This window comes from Podarcis vaucheri (assembly GCF_965113315.1).
Source record: "Podarcis vaucheri genome assembly, chromosome: 16".
In the NCBI taxonomy this organism is placed as follows: domain Eukaryota; kingdom Metazoa; phylum Chordata; class Lepidosauria; order Squamata; family Lacertidae; genus Podarcis; species Podarcis vaucheri.
Window position 1 is genome coordinate 10,198,865 of NC_138754.1, and position 21,795 is coordinate 10,220,659.

The 21,795-nt window shown below is 49.3% G+C and overlaps 1 protein-coding gene across 2 annotated transcripts in view; it reads right to left on the minus strand.

Moving 5' to 3' along the window:
* The window catches only part of THBS3 (thrombospondin 3), a 56,683-nt gene extending 34,945 nt beyond the window's left edge, over positions 1–21,738 (minus strand). The window contains exons 1-2 of one of the 2 annotated variants that reach the window (XM_082202106.1): positions 21,600–21,738; positions 978–1,184 (exon numbers count right to left, since the gene is read on the minus strand). In XM_082202106.1, coding sequence (XP_082058232.1) covers positions 978–1,149 — 172 coding nt within the window. In that variant the 5' untranslated portion in view covers positions 1,150–1,184; positions 21,600–21,738. Of the gene's footprint in view, positions 1–977; positions 1,185–10,269; positions 10,427–21,599 lie in introns of those variants that run through there. The other variant, XM_082202105.1, reaches the window with a different exon arrangement.
* Between the last annotated feature and the right edge of the window lie 57 nt (positions 21,739–21,795).

Sequence of the window (21,795 nt, forward strand, 5' to 3'; positions counted from 1 at the left end):
TTTATTTACAGAGAAAAAAGGTTGGTAAAACAAAGTTGGGTCAGGAGATGCGTTTCTTTCAGGTCAAAGTTAACTTATTACAGTGGTACCTCGGTTAATGATCTTAATCCGTTCCTGAATTCCGTTCTTAAACCAAATCCATTCTGAAACAGAGGCGTGCTTTCCCTAATGAGGCCTCCCACTGCTGGTGCCCTTCCACTTTTCAGATTCCCTTCATAGACTGAGGTAAAGTTCACAAACCGGAACACTACTTCTGGTTTTGCGGAGTTCATAAACCGAATACAGTGGTACCTCAGGTTACATATGCTTCAGGTTACATACGCTTCAGGTTACAGACTCCGCTAACCCAGAAATATTACCTCGGGTTAAGAACTTTGCTTCAGGATAAGAACAGAAATCATGCTCTGGCGGCACAGCAGCAGCAGGAGGCCCCATTAGCTAAAGTGGTGCTTCAGGTTAAGAACAGTTTCAGGTTAAGAACAGACCTCTAGAATGAATTAAGTTCTTCACCTGAGGTACCACTGTAGTTCATTAACAGGACTGTTTGTAAAACGAGGTAGCACTGTACTTAAACTCAGGACTCCCCCCCCCCCCAGCTGGAGCAACAGTTAGGAATCAGCTTGCAATTTTTTAAAAACCAACCAACCAACCAACCTGGGGATTGTAGTTTGTTATAGGTGCTAAGAGTTTTTAGGAGACCCCCTTCCTACAATTCTCAGAGTGGCTTATCGCTCAATCTCTCTTCACAGGCAACTCCAGGAATCAGAGGGGAACAGGGGGACTCCGAACGACTCCCAGCGCCTTTAACAAACTACAGTTCCCAGAGGTCTTTGAGGGAGGGGAGCCGTGGCTGTTTAAAGTGGCAAATGCTCCTTTAAATGCTCAGTGCAGGTGGGGCCTGAGACATTCCTGGCCCTTTTCTTTTCCCCTGGCCAGGGTGGCGGGTTCGGATCCTAGGTCTCCTCGCTCTCACTCACCTTTGTTGGTCTTGCCCACCACCGTGGCTTCAAGCCAGCGGCTGTTGTCCTTCTTGTAGTAGAGCCCAAACAAGACCCCGCCTTGCTTGGGGGGCAGGCGGAAGGTGGAGAGCAGGTAGAGGTCACGGACGGTCAGCAGCTCCGTGCGGATCTTCTCGGCCACATTGGCCATATGCCTGGGCTCCGTCACCGACAGGAGGTCAAGTACTAGGGGAGGAGCAGCGGGAGAGCAAAGGTCAAGCATTGGCAGAACTGGCTGTCCGTCACAGAAGAAAAAGAGTTTGTGTCGTGGCACATTCTCCCTCTGCCTGTCTGATGCATGTTCGTAGCTCGGTGGGGGGGACATCTGCTTTGCATCCAGAACGTCCAAGGTTCAATCCCCGGCGGCAGCTTCTCACAGGGCTGCTTGAAACCCTGGAGAGAGCTGCTGCCAGTCAGTGTGGACAATACTAAGTTAGATGGACCAACAGCCTGATTCATAGAATCATAGAATTGCGTGGCGAGTTCCACTGTCCCCAGTGGAAATAGACACATGGCACAATTATTAAGGTTAATGGGCTAAATAAGGCCACAACTTTATTGGTTACAGGTGATGAGCAGTATTGGCTTAGGCACATAGCTGTCAACCGTCCATTATTTGGCGGGAAAGTCCCTTATCCCAGTGCCATGTCCCGCTGCTGTCCCTTATTGATGATGTCCCTTAAATTTCCTGGGTTTCAAAGGAAGCAGCTCCTCTCCCTCCCTGCCTCCCTGCCGGCCAGGGAGGAGGGAGGCTCCAACTGTGTTGCTTGGCTGTGTTGCTCACCCAATAAGGAGTCTAAGAACGACTGGGGGGTGGAGCTTGTATGCCTTGTGCCGATCAAATCGGCCGCGTTGCCTGGGGACTCGCCTTTGCTCAGCGCTTCCCAGCGGAGAGGTGACGGTGGTTTCCCTTGCTGCATCCCCTTTGCTGGGTTGTGGGAACCACCGCTTGAGGCTTTGTTTGGCTGCTGGCTGGGCTTTCTGCCTTTGGCTTGGAGGGGCTCAGAAGTTTTTTTTTTATAAAATTTTTATTGGGTTTTCACATTTTATATAGACAAACACAAAGACAAACAAATAAACAGAGAAAAAACAAACAACAACTACAAACATATATACTTTCAAAAAATGTTATTTTCACCCTGGTCGTTGACTTCCCCCCACCCCCTCCCTTGCATCCCCATTCCCAAATTTATATCAGCAATTTAGCATTTTCTTATCCATCTTGATATTAGTTCTTTATATATATATATATAAAAAAAGAAAGTTAACTTTTTTTTCCCTAAGTTGGACCTCAGTTCCCTTCCATCGATTTCCCATTTTGTCTTAAATAATAATCTTGTTAACCAAATCGCATAATCTTAAGTGTTGTTAAAACTTGATTTTTCCCTCCCTCCCATCCCCGGTTTGCGTCCCTTCCAAAAACATGTCCAAAATAACAGTTTTTAGCCCGGGTTCCTCACGTCCGAGGCTCTCAAGTCTCTTTCAGTCCCTCTCCGCCGGTCTTGTTGGTAATCCTTTATGCCGGTCGTCACATCTCGAAAGAGTTCTTTCACAATCAGTCCAAAGTCTCTTCCCATGTTTGCCAACAGCTGCTGAAGAACTTCCACAAGGCCTGAATCTTGGAGGTAATCAAAGTCAGAGTCTATGTGGAGGCCCCAATTATATTTCTTTATTTTAAATTCCTTAATTTCATAAACTCCCAGGGCCTCCACTTTCGTCTTCTGCATCTTTCGTAGATTTATGGTAGGTTTGCTCCAATAGTCTCCTTGTTTATGTTCCATAGGTGTCAGCTTCTGATCAGTGTTTTCACACATCACTTCTTCTCTTTCTTGTTTTGACTTCTCCTCTTCTTTTGCAGCTGTGGATTCTTTCTCATTAAGGTCTTTGTTACATTCAGCAGAGCTACTTGTTTCAGAAGTCAAGGTCATCAATTGTTCACTCATAGCCGTAGTCTGCTCTTGTAAATTTCCAACCAAATAGAACATCCTTTCGATTTCTCCCAGTATCTTTCCATCCACAGCCATTGTAATTCCACAGAGTTCCCCCTAGAGGGAATCTGGTTACTTAGTATTCTTTTCTCCAACAGTCCTTTGTCTTGTTATTGTTTCTTTATTTCCAACAATTTTAATTCAGTTGTAACTCTTTTTAATCCAGAGGTAACTTAGGTAGCAATTTTTCCACTATTCACAGTCCGTTTGACAGCTTTGACAGCTGTCAAACTCTGCACTTCTTAAACAAGCTCCAAAGCAGGACGCTCCCGGGCCCGGGAGGGGGGTTGTTTACAACAAAACACAAAGCATCCAACACTCCTCTCTCCTGCTCAAAATTTCCAAATCTTAGAAGTTACTGTCTTTTTAAAACTCACCCTTTACAGGGTAGGCACTCCAGCTTAGTTTTTTTTATCGTTGCTCTGGATCGTCTGCAAGGTGGGGGCGCGGACTTCCCTTTAGCGCATCCCCCGATCGTCTCAAATTCAGTGGATAAATTTCTTAAAATCCAAGTCCAATTTACTCACGGGTTGTTTTTTCAGTCGAATTTCAAGGAAGGAAGTCAGCGCTCTTCGGTCATGGCTCGCGGCTTCGCTCAGCGGAGGTAGCGATGGACTCTCAGTGCCGCGCCGCCCCCCGTATCCCCTCCGCAGCCTTTAAAAAGGCTCTTCGCGAATCAGGGGGGGCGCTTAAGGCACCCACCGAGTCTTCAGTCCGCAGGCTTCCGCGCCTGCGGTTTTAAGGGTCCCCGTGTCGCCGGCACGGCAAAGACCCGTCCCCTGCTGAGCCGATTCCCTCCGGAGCTCGGAGGGAATCCGCGATTCCCGGATCGCGCCAACCCCGGAAGTCGGAGGGGCTCAGAAGTTGAACATACCTGTGCTTGGAAAATCCCTTATTTTGGCTGCTGATCCCTTATTTTCGAGGCTGCTGGTCCCTTATTTTCAAATCTGTAAGTTGACAGCTATGCTTAGGCATTGGTCCTAACCGACTATATCCGACTTCAGTCCGTCTGCTTGAAGTCCGGGAAGGGTTAACCACCAGTAGGGGGAGTCCTGCTGATGCACATCAACTAGGAATTCCCCCGGGGTCACCGCTTGGGGACGTGCCTTAGGCCCTCAGCTCCATAGGCTTCAAACAGGGCCATGCCCCCCCCCCGAAACCTTTATCGGACTACCCTTCAATATGCGGGGCAGGTGATGGCACTTCCCATCTACATAACAATACCATACCAATGCCTAACCGCTAATACCCAGAAAGTTGCGACGATTTGCTACGAGGCAGGCGAAAACCAAGTGGCTGGTGCCAATTTGCCAAGTGAAAAAAATTCCTACCAGGCCCCTCAATGGCGACCCCCGAGGTCCAGAGCAAGGTCAAGGACAAAAACCTTAAAGGGCGGGACGGCGGGAAACTGGAGCAGCTGGAGGCGGCAAAAGAGGGAGATCCCAGGCTGTGCCAGCGATAAATAGGGCAGGCCATGCCCCCCCGAGCCAGCCAATTGGCTGTCCAGGTGGTGACGCAGCTGGGGATTCCCTCAATTGCGCAGAGGCTGAGAGCCAGCCACTGTGCACGTGGTGGGGGCGTGAAGCCTGCAACACCACCACCTTTGGCAGGGCGGAAGTGGCTTTGTATAGCTGGAATCATCCTCGTTCAACCCCCCTGCAATGCAGGAATATGCAGCTGTTCCCATATAGGACTTGAACCTGCAACCTTGACGTTATCAACACCACGCACCAATCAGCTGAGAACCATGAGGACTGGAACCTTACCGGTCTATTTAAGGCAGGTATAGGCAAACCCAGATGTTTTGGTACTGCAACTCCCATCATCCTTAGCTAACAGGACCAGTGGTCAGAGGTGATGGGAATTGTAGTCTCAAAACATCTGGAGGGCCGAGTTTGCCTATGCCTGATTTAAGGGAAGGGCCATAGCTCGGTGGTGGGATTTCTGCTCTGTGTGAACAAGATCCTGGGTTCGAGTCCCGGTATCTCTAGGTAGGGCTGGAAGAGACTCCCTTTCTAAAACCCTGGAGAGCTGCTGCCAGTCAGCGCAGTCAGTGCCAGCCAATGGTAAGAGGTAGCTGCCTATGCGAGCCAAGAAGGCCACAGACAATTTCCAAGTGTTCTGCAGGACGGCGGGTAAGTTTGGCTCCGGAAAAGATGCTGTGCTTTTAGAGCCAAGTGCAACTCCTGATCTCCACACAAGGTGGCGGGCTAGATGAGTTTCAGCCTTTCCCAACCCTCCACCTAAAGTAAGGTCTTCTTGACCTAGGATTTTATTCCATACCCTCCAACATTTCTCCTATGAAAATAGGGACGTCCCATTCCATAATGATGATTTTACTATTTATACCCCACACATCTTCCTGGGTTGCCCCAGCCACTAGGCAGCTTCCAACATATATAAAAACATAATAAAAATTAAACATTTTTTAAAAACCTTCCCAGTACAGGATTGCCTCCATACCCTCCAACATTTCTCCAATGAAAATAGGGGTGTCCTAAGGAAAAGAGGGACATTCCAGGATCAAATAAAAAAAGGGACGCTATTCTCATCTACCTTGATTTCTCTGCCCTCCTTTCACATCAGGATAATTTACTGCATTTCCAGAACAAAATGCAACCATCCAGCTTGTTCCTGTGTCAAAACATTATCCACTGCAATGCAAGCTCATGTGTGTGTTTTGTTTTTATGATTGGAATTATTATAATTTAAAGGCAGGGTGTGTTGCCTTGAGAGTGTCTAGCCGAATGTCTCTTTCATTTGCAGTCGCAGCAGACAATGTTGGCAGGACTGCCCCACTCACCCAACCTTCATGTAACTGAGTCACTGCAGAATAATACCAGGATGGAGATGGGTGTAGCAGGGAGGTCAGCGCAGTGGGAACATACTGGCAGGGAGTCTAGTTCTGCTGGCGAGTTTGCACCAGGTCAACTTTGCTGCTGCTCAGCCCTGCCTCTTTCCAACTCAGTATGCTGCCTGCTGCCTCACTCCAGAAAGGATATTGTTTAGCTGGGAAAGGTTTAGGGAAGCAAAATTAAAATTACCAAGGGGATGGACTGAAAGGTTGCAGTGTTTGGGACTTCTTAGTTTAGTGAAAAGGTGACATGATAGAAGTTTATAAAAATTATGCCCGGCATGGAGAAATTGGATAGCGAAAAGTTTTTCTCCCTCTCTTATAATGCTAGAACGCATGGATATCCAATCAGTGGCAGGGCGTGGGGTGGGGGCCAGAGGGACGGCTTCCCCAGGTGAAAAATTGTTAGGGGCACAACATTTTGACACCCGGTGCTGCTTCAACATAGCTGCGGCTTGCATCGCTGGGCTCCGTTCAAAACGGCTTCTCAGTGCGAACCAGGAGCTGACCTCTCCAGACAATGGAACGACTCTTCTTTTCTTATCTCTGCAGCTTCAGGGCAGTTGAATGTCTACGTTTCCCTTCCTCCCACACATGCTGCCCCGGGCACTAGCAACCCATGCTACACCACTGCAATGAAGCTGAATGTTGGAACAGATAAAAGAAAATCTTTCTTTGTTAAACTGTGGAACTCACTCCCACAAGAGGCATAGATGGCCACCAGCTTGGATGGCTTTAAAAAAGGTAAAGGGACCCCTGACCATTAGGTCCAGTCGTGACCGACTCTGGGGTTGCGGCGCTCATCTTGCATTATTGGCCAAGGGAGCCGGCGTACAGCTTCCGGGTCATGTGGCCAGCATGACTAAGCCGCTTCTGGCGAACCAGAGCAGCGCACAGAAACGCTGTTTACCTTCCCGCCGGAGCGGTACCTTTTTATCTACTTGCACTTTGAGGTGCTTTTGAACTGCTAGGTTGGCAGGAGCTGGGACCGAGCAACGGGAGCTCACCCCGTCGCGGGGATTCGAACCGCCGACCTTCTGATCGGCAAGTCCTAGGCTCTGTGGTTTAACCCACAGCGCCACCCGCGTGCCTCGGATGGCTTTAAGAGGACAAATTCTTGGAGGAAAAGGCTGTCCATGGCTACTAGCCATGACGGCTATATTCTACCTCTACTGTCAGATGCATTCTGCCTCTAGGTACCCACTGCAGGGAGCCGCAAGTGGGCACAGTGTTCTTGTACTCAGGTCCTGGTCGGCCACTGCGAGAGTAGATGGAGTAGACTGGCCTTTGGCGTGGTCCAGCAGGCTGTCCTTGTGTGCTTATGGAAGGCACGGCAAATCCTGGGGAAAGGGGCCCTCCGGCTTGCAGCCTTCCAGCCCGATATTTATTTACAAGAATGGATTGAGCACACTGTCTCCGTTCAAGCACACAGAAGCCTTTGCATCTACTGGGGGTTCTGTGGTCTCCTTCTGGGCACGAGGAGAGGGTCCATATTCACAGCCTCGCCACCCGCCCCGGACCAGACCTCCCAAAGGTGTGTGCGGTGTCTGATAAAGAGTCCACCTGGAACATCCTCAGATTCCACTCCCTGGCAGAGAAGTCGAGGCAGATCCTGCCCAGAACTTTAAGTACAAACAGATTAACTATATAGATCTAAAACCAGGAATACCGTTAACACTTAATTTGGACAGCTGCTACGGAAAGGAATGTTACAGCCGTTGGCGACGATTTGGCCCCTGGATGGATTAACAGCTTGCCTGGTTTTTTTTGTGGGGGGGGAGGATTGACTGCCAGTCTGAGCAGCACAGAAACTTGTCACAGAGTTAAGCATAAGAGGAAAAGACCATAGGAAGAAGCTGCCTTACACTGAAACAACTACTGGTCCATCTAGGCTAGTGTTGCCTACACTGACTGGCAGCAGCTTTCCTGGAGTTCAGACGGGGTCTTTTTCCCAGTCCTACCTGGAGATGGTGGGAATTGAACCTGGGACCTTCTGCATACAAATCAGGGGCTTGATTCATCCTCTGTTCACACATGCATCTGGACAAAGCATCAGAATGGACTGTGCCACTTGGACTCCAAGTGAAGGGGAGGTTTTATTCCACCCCTCCGCAACACACGCAAATGCTCCTCTCTGTAAAAAGGTCCCTGCCCATTGCTCTCCCTGAAGTGCTACATTTCTCCTCACAGAGAGTTCAATTTTTTGTATGTGGAGGGAGAAGCTTCTCAAAGTGTCTGGAGTGATACAGTCCATTCTATTGCTTTATTTTGGTTAACTGTAGACCCTGATTGAATGGTCTGTACCACTTTAGGCCATAGGAGAGAAGCACCACTTCCAAATGCTCCTCCACATTAAGATGACAACAAATCCCCACAAGCAGAAACATAGCTCATCAGGGAGATGTGTCCTAGGAGACCAACGGTTTGCCTTTGGAGCTGGCTTTCTCCATGCAGGGAAAGGATGTATCCCCCCCAACAACATTTGAAGCGCTGAACTCTTAAACTTATGATATTATCTCAGTCCCCTCTACTTCTCCACCACCACTCTTCCTATTTTGATCACTTGTTAGATTTGCAGAACTAAGAACACCAGCACCAATATATTGCTTTATTTATCGATACTAAACTATTTCTTTTTTGAATTATGGTGCTGGAGGAGACTCTTGAGAGTCCCATGGACTGCAAGAAGATCAAACCTCTCCATTCTGACGGAAATCAGCCCTGAATGCTCACTGGAAGGACAGATCCTGAAGCTGAGGCTCCAATACTCTGGCCACCTCATGAGAAGAGAAGACTCCCTGGAAAAGACCCTGATGTTGGGAAAGATGGAGGGCACAAGGAGAAGGGGACAACAGAGGACGAGATGGTTGGACAGTGTTCTCAGCATGAGTTTGACCAAACTGCAGGAGGCAGTGGAAGACAGGAGTGCCTGGCGTGCTCTGGTCCAGGGGGTCACGAAGAGTCGGACACCACTAAACGACTAAACAACAACAACAACAAACTATTTCTTTACATTGACAGCCAGTGAACCTTAAATGTTTAGAATATCTAACTGGAGAGAGTCGGGTTCAGAAGCTCAGGGTTGTTGTGAGGATAAAGGGAGAAGGAAGAGGATGTAAACTACCTTGAGCTTCTCGGAGAAGAGAGAGAGGGGATAGAAGGATGATTTAAAAAACAGATCCAAACGTGTGTGTCATGGGATTAGAGATGGCCATAGTGACTTGGGGACAGGGAGGGTTAAATTGTTGTCCTCCTTGCCATCTTCCCTTCCTTCTCTTACTCAGAGTTGCACCATCTGCTTTGCAGGCTAAAGGTCTCTCGTTCAATCCCTGGCATCTCCAGCAGGGCCGAGAATGCCGTGGTCTCGCCTCCCAAACCCTGGAGACTCCAAGCTAGCTGGACTCAGAGTCTGACTGCGAGGAAACATCTTGCTGAAATCAGCCCTTAATCCAGAGTCATGAGGACTGGAATCTTACTTTAGATTTAAGGGAAGGGCTATTGCTCAGAAGCAGAGCATCTTCTCTGCATGCAGGGTGTTCAGTCCCCGATGGCATTTCCAGGTGAGGCTGGAAAAGATACCTGCTAGGTGGAGCAGCAGTCTGCAGCATCCGATGTGCCTGTTTAAATCAGCCTCCCAACATGAGAAGGAACCTGGGACTTTCTGAATTCAAACCACATGCTCTGCTGTTAGGTGGTGGTTCTTCCCAGAAATGTGAAGCAAGAATCCAGACCTCGTGGTTTTGGATAAAAGGTCAACAGTATTAAGCCAGTTGGACCAATGGTCTGGCTATTGATCAGTGCCCTCTGTTGTGATTTAAAGCAGCCACGAGGACTAAGAAGCTTACTCTACGTTTAGAAAAGGACCATTTTTGCATTCGGCTGATTTAAACAGATTGTCTCATTTACAAGTCTTGGTCCATCAAACTCAGGACTGTCGACACTGACTGGCAGCAATTGGACCATTGGGTCCACCTAGCTCGGCATTACCAACACTGACTAGCCCCATGCTGCCAACACTGACCAGCAGCAAAAAAGACCACTGAGTCTGTCTAGCTCCGGATTGTCGACACTGACCGGCAGCAATCAGACCGCTGGGCAGCAATTGGACCATCGGGTTCCCCTAGCTTGGCGTTACCAACACTCACTCCGTCCATCTAGCTCCGTGCTGCCAACACTGACCGGCAGCAATCCGACCACCGGGTCCGCCTGGTCGACACTGACCGGCAGCAATCCGACCACTGGGTCCGCCTGGTCGACACTGGCTGGCAGCATCTCTCCAGCAATCCCTCCCCCCCGTGATCGAACCGGGCACCTTCTGCCCCTAAACCAGAGCTCGGGCAGCGCTTCCGGACGAGCGAGCCCTTCGGGGATCGAACCCGGGACTTTGGCTGGGCTTGGACCGAGCGCGCCGTCCCCGCCGCCCGCTTACCTTGCAGCCCCTGCCTGGCTGCGCCCGCTGCGCCCAGGAGGAGGAGAAGGAGGAGCGGGAGGCGGCGGAGGGCGGCCGGGGGTCTTCGCAGGAGCCGCTCCATCCTCGCAGCTTCCAAGCGCAGGAGGAGGAGGAGCGGGGCGTGGACGGGCGGCCGGCGGGGCGGCCGGCGGGGGCGGCGGATGGGGGCGCTCCGAGGAAGGGGCGGCGCCGCCGCAGGGACAAAGGGCAGCGGGAGCCGAGGCTCGCTTGCAACGGCGCGGCCGAAGAAGCGCTGCCTCCTCCGGCGTCCCTCGCTCCCCTTCCGCGATCCGAGCCGAGCCCTCCCTGCCTCTGCGCCCGCGGATCGGAGCAGGTTTCCGGGCGGGGTGGGGGGGGGCACGGATCGGGGGGAACAGGGCGGGGTGGGGATGCTCTGCTCGCCCTCCCCGAAAAAAAGGAAAAGGGAGCACGACTACAGGACCTCGCCTGTCCTCAACGTGGACCAAGTCGCGGCGTCCGGGCTCCTGTCCCTTTAAGGAGTCGCTTGCAGTTGCGGGTTTCCATCTGGTGTGGCTTCTCTCGCGCGCGCTCCCCCCCCCCCGCCCACTAACACACATCAAAAAGATGCAATGAGGGGAGAAAGCTGCACGGGGTGGAATTTTCCGTCCCGGGATCGCTCTTAAAGCGGCAGGACCGGATCGAAAGAGGGTTCCCTCCAGTCCAGCGTGGGCTTTCCATCCGGTGGCCAAACCAAATAAACAGCATAATCCTGCGACAGGGGCAGCAAAATATGCCCCTCTGCTGTCGTTGTGCCCGGTAACTGGTAATGAGGTAGACTGCCCCTGATCTTGGAGGCTCAGTTCTTCGTCCTCAGGGCAGATAGATAGATAGAGAGATAATTTATTATGGTCGGAGACCAGCTTATAAAACGCAATTGGGGGTACAGTCACAGAAAGAAAACAATTAAAACAATGTACAACAATAAATTTAAAATTTATAAATGCGATAAGCATATAGACACTTAAAACTTTAAGATAAAGTGCCGCAGGGAAGCTGACCCAGAGTCACCCATGGAACCGAGTTTGGGAATTTTCTTAACGAACTAGTTTGAGTCGGGAGATGGTCTGCGCCTACAGATCTGTACACAGAATCTGGTGACCATACGGGTCGTCTTCTGATCTTTGCCTAACAGGAGAAGGTCGAATTTTTGCTTTTCTGGGAGGTCAGCGAGCCTCACCAGTAGGGGATCAATGGTCTTATTTTGTGCCTCTACATAAAAGGGATATCTAAAGATCAAGTGCTCTGAGCTTCCTATAACTCCCAATGAACAGGCGCAAAGTCTCTGAGCATACGGGATTTTTTAAAAGGATCCTTCCAGGACCGGCGAGGGCAGAGCCGAGCTTCTGGCAAGTGTAAAGGCCCTTCTTGCATTTTTAGATACGAGAAAGAAGAGATATGCTGCCAGTGCGGCTATATCTCTCTCGATTTCTCCAATTTTATAGTCGGGGCACCTTGAGCAGTCCTGTTGTCTCTCGGTGTCTATGATTCTTTGCCTGACTGTAGATTTTGCCTGGCCCAACCCCAGGCTCAGAAGGGCTCGAGGGGCAAAACCCAGTTTCTGAAGGGAGTTCAGGACTGCTGTCTGCCAGGGTCCTCAGAAGAGGAGTTTGAATTTGATATCCCGCCTTTCACTCCCTTTAAGGAGTCTCAAAGCGGCTAACATTCTCCTTTCCCTTCCTCCCCCACAACAAACACTCTGTGAGGTGAGTGGGGCTGAGAGACTTCAGAGAAGTGTGACTGGCCCAAGGTCACCCAGCAGCTGCATGTGGAGGAGCGGAGACGCGAACCCGGTTCCCCAGATTACGAGACTACCGCTCTTAACCACTACACCACACTAGCAGGCCAGGGCAAATAGCTGCTGCTAGCCAAACAATGGAACATGTCTTGGGCTCCTCCACACTTCCGCTTGTCCCCGGGGGAATCGGAAAAGCACTCGGACCTGTGCTTTAGAGGCACAAGACGAGCAAAGTGTGAGCGAGTCCCTGGCGATTCTTTATCAGGACACTGGCAGACTGCAGAAGCAGCACCAAACAGGAAAGTCCTGGGGTTCTGGTTTCAAAAGGTGGCCCGTCAGATGCACCCACTGAAGGGGGGTAGATGGCTGCCCCCCACCCAAGCTGTTGGTTCTGCAGGGTGTGATGTTCACAGGTAGGCTGCCTCTGAAGATGGCATGTTGACTCTTGAATTTATTAAGAATAAAGGTAAAGGGACCCCTGACCATTAGGTCCAGTCATGACCAACTCTGGGGTTGTGGCGCTCATCTCGCTTTATTGGCCAAAGGAGCCGGCGTACAGCTTCCAGGTCATGTGGCCAGCACGACTAAGCCGCTTCTGGAGAACCAGAGCAGCACACGGAAACGCTGTTTACCTTCCCGCCGGAGTGGTACCTATTTATCTATTTGCACTTTGACGTGCTTTCGAACTGCTAGGTTGGCAGGAGCAGGGACTGAGCAACGGGAGCTCACCCCGTCACGGGGATTCGAACCGCCGACCTTCTGATTGGCAAGCCCTAGGCTCTGTGGTTTAACCCACAGTGCCACCCATGAACGTAAAAAGAGTCCTCCTGGACCAGATCAAAGGCCCGACTTGCCCAGCATCCTGTTCTCCCAGTGGCCAACTTGGGGCCTATAGGAACACCACAGCTGGGAAGATCTGGGTGCAATAATCCCCTCTCTACTTGTTGTTCCCAGCAACCAATATTCAGAGGCACCTTAGTACCCCACCAAGAGTATAAGCTGGAACACAGCCATTGAGGTTATATTCTCCATGAATTCCTCTAGCCCAGGGGTGAGCAAACTTTTTCAGCAGGGGGCCGGTCCACTATCCCTCGGACCTTGTGGGGGGCCGGACTATATTTTTTTTTGGGGGAATGAAAGAATTCCTATGCCCCACAAACAACCCAGAAATGCATTTTAAATAAAAGCACTCATTCTACTCATGTAAAAACACCAGGCAGGCCCCACAAATAACCCAGAGGTGCATTTTAAATAAAAGGACACATTCTACTCATGTAAAAACATGCTGATTCCCAGACCGCCCGCGGGCCAGATTGAGAAGGTGATTGGGCCACATCCGGACCCTGGGCCTTAGTTTGCCTACCCATGCTCTAGCTCTCTTTCAAAGCTGTGCCTCGCTGTGGCAGTGAATTCCATCGTTTAATTATAACTTGAATAAATAAGTCCTTTCTTTTATCTGTTCTGAATGGATGTCCAGTGGATATCGGGGATCGAATGAGAAACTTGTCTGTGCCCAGGATGTGCTCTCCTTCCCATTAACAGCAATAAATATGGGGCAAGATCCCTTGAAAGCTTGGGGAGGACATCACTACCAGCTGGCAACCTTCCTTCGGAAACAGCCCAGCAAAGCATCGCTTGCAGGAGAGTACATGGTTGTGCTTGGTTCACGAGTGCAATGGCAAGATCCGTGAAGGCCGGCATGAACTCAGGATGCACAACTGGAGATGGAAGAAAAATTGGATCCAGTTTGCATTTAAAAGCAAACCTACCTAATTAGCCCTTTCAGAATGAAAGCACAAACCAAAACAAAGCCATCTTTCCAAATTCTCACTTCTCCGAATTTCTGCAACGTGGTTCCCCAGCCAAGTCATGGTTACAAAAATGCATGTTTTGGTAAAGCGTGTGTTGAAACCCTATGTGAGTGAAAATAACACACAATAAGGCATTGCATCACATTAGGGAAAATGGCTTTGCAAAATAATAATAATGTGTCTATCAGGCGAAATTGCATACAAGAATGCATCCGTTGGGAGAAATTCACACTAACGTGCTGTTAACTCATAGAAACCTAGAGCTGGAGGGGACCCTGAGGATCATTCTAGTCCAAGTCCTTGCAATGAAGGAATTTGCAGCTGTCTGGGATCGAACCTGCAACCTTGGTGTTGTCAGCAATACACTATAACCAACTGAGCTATCCAGCTAAAATGCATTATAAATAAATAAACAAACTGCAAACTGATGTGGAAAACTGAATAGATCAGAAAAATGAGAAACTGGGGGAAATCCGAATGGACAGATTCGCCTAGAATATATCCCGAATTGCCAGCGACAATGCTCTTGGGTTTTATGTTACAGATAGGTAGCCGTGTTGGTCTGCCATAGTCAAAATAAAAAAATTCCTTTCAGTAGCACCTTAAAGACCAACTAAGTTAGTTCTTGGTATGAGCTTTCGTGTGCATGCACACTTCTTCACTTTATCTGAAGAAGTGTGCATGCACACGAAAGCTCATACCAAGAACTAACTTAGTTGGCCTTTAAGGTGCTACTGGAAGGAATTTCTTTATTTGGGTTTTATGGCAGATGAGTCTTATGTAGAAAGGACACTTTGACACCAATTCAGTGTCTACTTCACAAACATACATACACACACACACACACACACACACACACACACACACACCCCATTCCAGCTGCTCATATTGTTTCCGGCCTGATGCTCCCAGCATATTCTTTGTAATGGGATGCCTCGTGGGAAACCACTCCTAAATGAAATAAATCTTCCTCCTCCTCCCTAGCTTGTGTAGACAAGGACTGTCCTATCTCTGCTCCCCCTTTGCCCCACCACCCTCTCTCTCCTCCGATGGATCCTTGAAGATCTGGGCTCTTGTCTTTCACAGAGCTTCCAAGATGACCTCATTGTTTTTCTTCCAAGACTTGGGTCGGCTCCCAGGAGCTGGAGAGGGGCGCTTTTTTTGTTTTTTTACTGCTGTTGAGGTTTGGCCCAGATCCCTCTCTCCACCCAGCGAGAAGCAGGATTGCGGGCACGTGGCATGTCCTAGGGATGAAGGGAATCCCCTTCCCATTTTTCAGAGGTAGCGGGGGGTGGGCAGGGAATACATATTCTGAGAAGTCTCCCTGCAAGGCGCATTTTTCTGTGGCTGAAAATGAGTGCATCCCTTGCAGGACCCAATGGAAGCGGGAAGCCCAGATGTTATTCCTGCACACATACACAGCCATCAGTATGGGGCACAGTTATCTTAGGAACATAGGAACACAGGAAGTCAGTCCATTTGGTCCATCTAGCGCAGTGTTCGCAACACTGACTGGCAGCAGCTGTCCAGGCTTTCAGGCAGTGGGTTTCTCTGAGCCCTACCTGGAGATGTAGGGGACTATAAGAAGGCTGATCATCGAAGAATTGATGCTTTTGAATTATGGTGTTGGAGGAGGCTCTTGAGAGTCCCATGGACTGCAAGAAGATCCAACCTCTCCATTCTGAAGGAAATCAGCCCTGAGTGCTCACTGGAAGGACAGATCCTGAAGCTGAGGCTCCAATACTTGGGCCACCTCATGAGAAGAGAAGACTCCCTGGAAAAGACCCTGATGTTGAGAAAGATGGAGGGCACAAGGATGGTCCCAAATAAAGGGTTGGTTGAAATAGGAACTGAGGGTTCTCCAGTACCAACTCAGGGGTCTTGAGATGCTCTATTACTGAGCAGAGCTCCCTTGGATGGGAAGACTTCCCAGTGGTTTGTGGGTCGGCAAAAAGCACAATCCACCTGTGGAACTCCCTGCCCCAAGAACTTAGGCTATCTTCCTCTCTGTTTGCATTCTGTCCAAATCATAACCATATCTTTATTTGCACTCTGCCCATCCAGCTGGGCTGCCCCAGCTACTCAGGGCAGCTTTTGCCTTTCAAACTTTCGGTTCTGCCGCTGATTAATTCAATTTAATGTGAACTCTGGTTTCAACGTTTTCCGTGTGCGATGGCCAGCCTACTCAGAGCAGACCCATGGAAATGAATAAAGTTAATCGTGCCCGTTGACTTTGCCCTTGACACACACACACAAATGTGTTTCAGCCCTTTGTGAAATAGGGAGACGCAGCTGTTGGTGGCTGGGGCAGGACCTGCAAGAAGCCTCCCCTCCCCAGAAAGTTGGCCAAGACGGTTGTCCCCTGAGCGGAGGCCAATCCCTCAGCCGGGGCCGCGACAGGCCAAGCTGTGTTTACGCTTTGTTTCCCCTGCCGCCATAACAACGGGGCTTAGTTGCGTCCAGGTGGACCTTCCCTCCGCTTCTCCTCTTGCCTAGGGGAGCCTCATCAGGCCGCAGAGACAAACTCGAGCCAGGCTTTTGTGGCCAGACAGGGCCCCGATCCAAATATTTCCTCATGAAACGGGAATTGGAGGAATATTCCTTTCTGGATTCCCTCTAAATTACAGAGCGAGGCTTCTCCCTCCCTCCCCAGCCTCCAGAAGCCTTGTTGTCTTTCCATGGCAACCCTTTTGGAGAGCGTGTGGCGCGGGCTGGGTTTTGGATCCAAGCCTCACGCCACCTCCCACAAAAAACCAGTCGGCTTCTGGCAAGGACTGCAGGTTGAGACGGGATGAGCAAGGCAGCTGGGAAGAGAGAGGGTCTTTGCACATTCGCATGAAAAGCCCTGTCTTTCAGAAGCATCGCTGCCTCCGCCGTGGAAGCAGAGCTTAGCCATCAATCCTTTGCCCAATCCTCTTTTAAAGCCTTCCAACTTGGTGGCCAGCACTGCCTCCTGTGGCAGGGAGTTCCGTAGTTCAAGTCATAGCTGTCAACTTTCAGATTTGCAAATAAGGGATCAGCAGCCTCGAAAATAAGGGATCAGCAGCCTCACCTGTCCTGGGGACAGTCTACAGGATATCTAACAATCCGGGATAGCTGTGGGAAGCGGTGCTGGAATTATTGAATTTCCCACAAAAAAAGGGAAGGTTGACAGCTACGGTTCGAGTATGCGCTGATTATATCTTGTCTGACTGAGCTGGATAGTTTCCCTAAGTTGTCGGGTTCTGGAGAAGTAGATATCAGGCTGCCTGTCTCTCTGAACTCTCTATAGATTCTCCTAACCTCGGTTTTAATTAAAATAAAAAAATTCCTTCCAGTAGCACTTTAAAGACCAACTAAGTGTTTTCTTGCATATTCAGTGGGATACATGGATTGTAGAGGGTTCTTAATTCTAAGACCCTTGGGTATAATGTCAAGGTTCTTGCATTTAGTAAGAAAGAAGATATCAGTCTGTACCTGTGCAAGTTTTTTGGTGAGGTTGATGGACTTCCATTTCATGCGGCTCAATGTGATGCCTTCCATGGTTCCAGTTACAACACGGCTACCTATCTGTAACTCGGTTTTAATTGCTATGGTTTCTTTGTCAGTCCAATCACCAATCCCCCTCTTCTTAGGTCACCTATGCGAGTGCAAGTGGGACAGTTCAGTTATTAAATGTTGATAAATTTGTCAAACCGAGTGACTCCAACAACAGGGGAAAGATCACCTTTCTCTGTTGAGAACAAATGGATCACACGGTCATGGACTTGTATCCTTGAATGCTGGAGTCTCCTTACTTTTAGCAAATGTTTTGTGCCACAGGGGAAGTGGTAATTCCGTACTGATTTGTTTTGGATGTTGTATGTGATGCCAATAAAAGGTTTTACGGCACGATACGAGCATGCACTGTGCAAAGGAGGATTTTATCTGTCCTGAATCTTCCAACATTCAGCTTCATTGCAAGAGAGGGAGACAAACTTTCCTCCACTTTCTCTATCCTTCTATAAACTTCTTACTTGCCTTTTCTCTTCCAGCAAGAGGTTTGCCAGCAGTGGTTGTTGCGGATTCAGTCCCCAAATCATGGAGCTGGAAGGGAGCCTGAGGATCATCTAGTCCACCCCACTGCAATGCATCTGTCTCTTATGGGGCTCAAACCTGAAACCTTAGTGTTATCAGCACCACGCTCTGACTTAGGGTTACCATATGTCTGGGATTTCTGCAGCCTGGAAAACCGCAGTCGGCAGCAGTGTCCAGGTGGAAACTGGTAAAAATGTCCAATGTCGGCAGTGCCGTTTTTTGCCAATCTTCCACAAAAATTGCTGGAAAACAGCATTAATTTTTTTGCGATTTTGCCAAGAAAGCTCAACAACGTTGGGCAGAACTAAAAAAGAAAAAAGCTGAACAACTTTTCTGGCTGGGTTGCCATATTTCAAACTTTTCACTGTTTGAAAGACGGCAACCCTACTCTAACCAACTGAGCTAAAGCTAAAGGTAAAGGGACCCGACCATTAGGTCCAGTCGTGACCGACTCTGGGGTTGCGGTGCTCATCTCGCTTTATTGGCCGAGGGAGCCGGCGTACAGCTTCCGGGTCATGTGGCCAGCATGATTAAGCCGCTTCTGGCGAACCAGAGCAGTGCACGGAATTGCCGTTTACCTTCCCACCGGAGTGGTACCTATTTATCTACTTGCACTTTGATGTGCTTTCGAACCAACTGAGCTATCCAGCTGCAAAAAAACGCTGCCACCTTTCTTCATTGTGGAGCTGTTCTGTCCCCTGGATCACTTGGGTTGCCCTTTTATGCACCTTTCCCAACTCTACAATATCCTTTCGGAGGGTTTGAGAGCTTCTGGAGAGCTGTAGTCCACCCACTCTGGCTCCCTCTGCAGCGGCAGATCTGAGCAACAGCGTTGTAAAAGAGGCTTCCTCCCTCCCTTCCTCCCGTGTGTGTGTGTGTGTGTGTGTGCGCGCACACACACAGACTCCTGCCCAGAATGTGATGGAATCGTGTTCTGGTGTCCCCTTCGAATGAGATCATTGCGGAGGCACTATTTTTTGCAAGGGAAATATAATGAGGCAATAGCCACAGAGGAATGTGCTGGCTGGCTGCCTGGGCAAATCCGCCTCTTTTCTGAGCCAAGGGTGCCCCCGAGATTGAGTTCTCTGCCTCAAACAGGAACAGAGGCCCATCTGCTGCAGCCTCAGAGCTGGATCTCACCTCCCTTGGCAAAAAGGGACAGGATGCGTGTCTTTCCCTCTCCCCCCAACCAAATCAATCTCTTCTTGTTTCCTCGGGTTTGGATCCTTCGCTCCTCTGCAAACACAAGAGAGCCTCCTTGACGTCAGCGTCTGTCTTTCGACTGTTGCTTGGCTGAACAGGGGGCAAAAAATGAATGGTTATTGTTAAAATGGAGGGGTTGCGTCCAATGTTAGCCCTACTTGGAGGGAGACACGCTGAAACGAAGGAACATGACTAACTTGGGTCCATTAACAGCAATGGGTTCGATCTTGAGTAGACCGTAGCTGGACAGTCAGAGACAGTGTGGTGAAGTGGTCAGAGTGTTGGACTAAGATCTGGGAGTCCAGGGTTCAAATTCCCTACTAGACGCATGATTAAGGCTGCCATATGTTTGGGTTTTTCTGGACATTTCCAGGAATTGGGCTCTCAAAACGGCATCCGGGTGGGTTTTCGCTGAGTTGGCAAAATGTCTTGGGAAACCCAGACATATGGAAAGTTGGGTGTTTTTTTAAAAAAAAAGCTTTAAAAATAAAAAGCACCCCAAAAACCTCAACAACTTTGTCCGGATTTTCATTTTGGGGACTATGGCCACCCTACCCATGATGTTCCCTGGGTGATCTTGGAGAAGTCACTTACTCTCAGCCTAGCTTACCTCACAGAGTTGTTGTGAGGATCAAATGGGGAGGAAGAGGAACCAACTGTGCCGCCCTGAGGTCCTTGGAGGAAAGATGTGCTATAAATGTAATCAATAAATGAATGAAAATAAAGGATAAATGCAACCCAATGTCAGAGAAGGCCTGTCCATAATGTAGAATCGTAGAATTGTAGAGTTGGAAGGGACCCTGAGTATCATCTAGTCCAGGAGTCAGCAAACTTTTTCAGCAGGGGGCCAGTCCACTGTCCCTCAGACCTTGCAGGGGCCGGACTATATTTTGAAAAATAATAATGAACAAATTCCTATGCCCCACAAATAACCCAGAGGTGCATTTTAAATAAAAGCACACATTCTGCTCATGTAAAAACACCAGGCGGGCCCCACAAATAACCCAGAGGTGCATTTTAAATAAAAGGGCACATTCTACTCACGTAAAAACAGGCTGATTCCTGGACCGTCCGTGGGCTGGATTTAGAAGGCTACTGGGCTGAATACGGCCCCCGGGCCTTAGTTTGCTTACCCATGATCTAGTCCAATCCCTGGCAATGCAGGAAAATGCGAATCCCATATGGGGATCAAACCTACAGCCTTGGTATTATCAGCATCACGTTCTAACCAACTGAGCTTCTGCATGTGTGTGTTGTGTTGTGCAAGGGGGGGGGAGTTGTACAAAGAGAGATGCTCCCTCTTTTGGTAATACACAAAAAAGCAGGTAGAAGCTAAGAATGTTGACACACCAAGGCCCTCTCTGCTCTGTACAGGCGACTTGTGGGCTTTAAGTTCCCCACCCCTGTATTACGGTAAAGGAAAGGCATGCTCAGAGAAACTTTTCCTTTAATGGTTACCCAGAGTGAAAATCTTCTCATGCACACAGCAGCACTGGAAGTCTGGTCCCCATTTGTGTGGGGCCTGAGTAGCAGTTGCTCAGAAGTAAGGCAAAAGCCTTCTGTGCTTATCTGTCAATGGTTAGGGGTGACACATTGAGAGGCTTCTCTGTGGCTGCTCCCATGTTGTGGAATTCCCTCCTGAGAGAGGCCAGACTGGCTCCCTCCTTGTTATCCCTTCTGTAAAGGTAAAGGGACCCCTGACCATTAGGTCCAGTTGTGACCGACTCTGGGGTTGTGGCGCTCATCTCGCTTTACTGGCCGAGGGAGCCGGCGTACAGCTTCCGGGTCATGTGGCCAGCATGACTAAGCCGCTTCTGGCGAACCAGAGCAGCGCACGGAAACGCTGTTTACCTTCCCGCCAGAGCAGTACCTATTTATCTACTTGCACTTTGACGTGCTTTCAAACTGCTAGGTTGGCAGGAGCAGGGACCGAGCAACGGGAGCTCACCCTGTTGCGGGGATGCGAACCGCCGACCTTCTGATCGGCAAGTCCTAGGCTCTGTGGTTTAACCCACAGCGTAGATAGGATAAAACCTTCCTGTACAGACCAGCCCTTGAAAATTAAGGCCGCTGTCAAGATCACACTGCATTTTAATTGCTGGCTCCAAATGCGTTCTGATGTGTTGTAATTATAGCTTATCTCTATTTTTCAATTGAATCTGTATACCACCCTACACCTGTAGATCTCAAGGCAGTTCGCAACATAAAATCACAATATAAAAAACACAAGATACGTAATAAAAACAAAAACAGAGACAACCCAATAATCTCTCCTTCTGCGACACATTTTAAAAGGGCATCAGATGACAATCAACTTAGTTTGATTTTTCTACTTTGTATTTTATAAGGTTGTTTGCAAATGTTGGAAGCCATCTTGAATCCTGGCGATAAAAGGCCAGATCTAAACACTCATAATAATAAGTGCTTTTTCTGGGGGTACTCAAGGGTACGCAGAACCCATATGTTAAAAGCGTGGCACTTACTGTAACTATTTCACGGTGAGAACTGACACCTTTGGGGGAAGCCATGAGCTTTTAATGATGCGTGTTGCTACAAGCACGCCACTTTGGTGGAAGAAGTCTGCGATCCTAGTTCCCCTTCCCCGAGAAAGCAAGCCTCTCCAAACTCAGTGGGGCTTACACCTGGGTAGACTGTGGCTAGGAAGATCGCGCTGTTTGA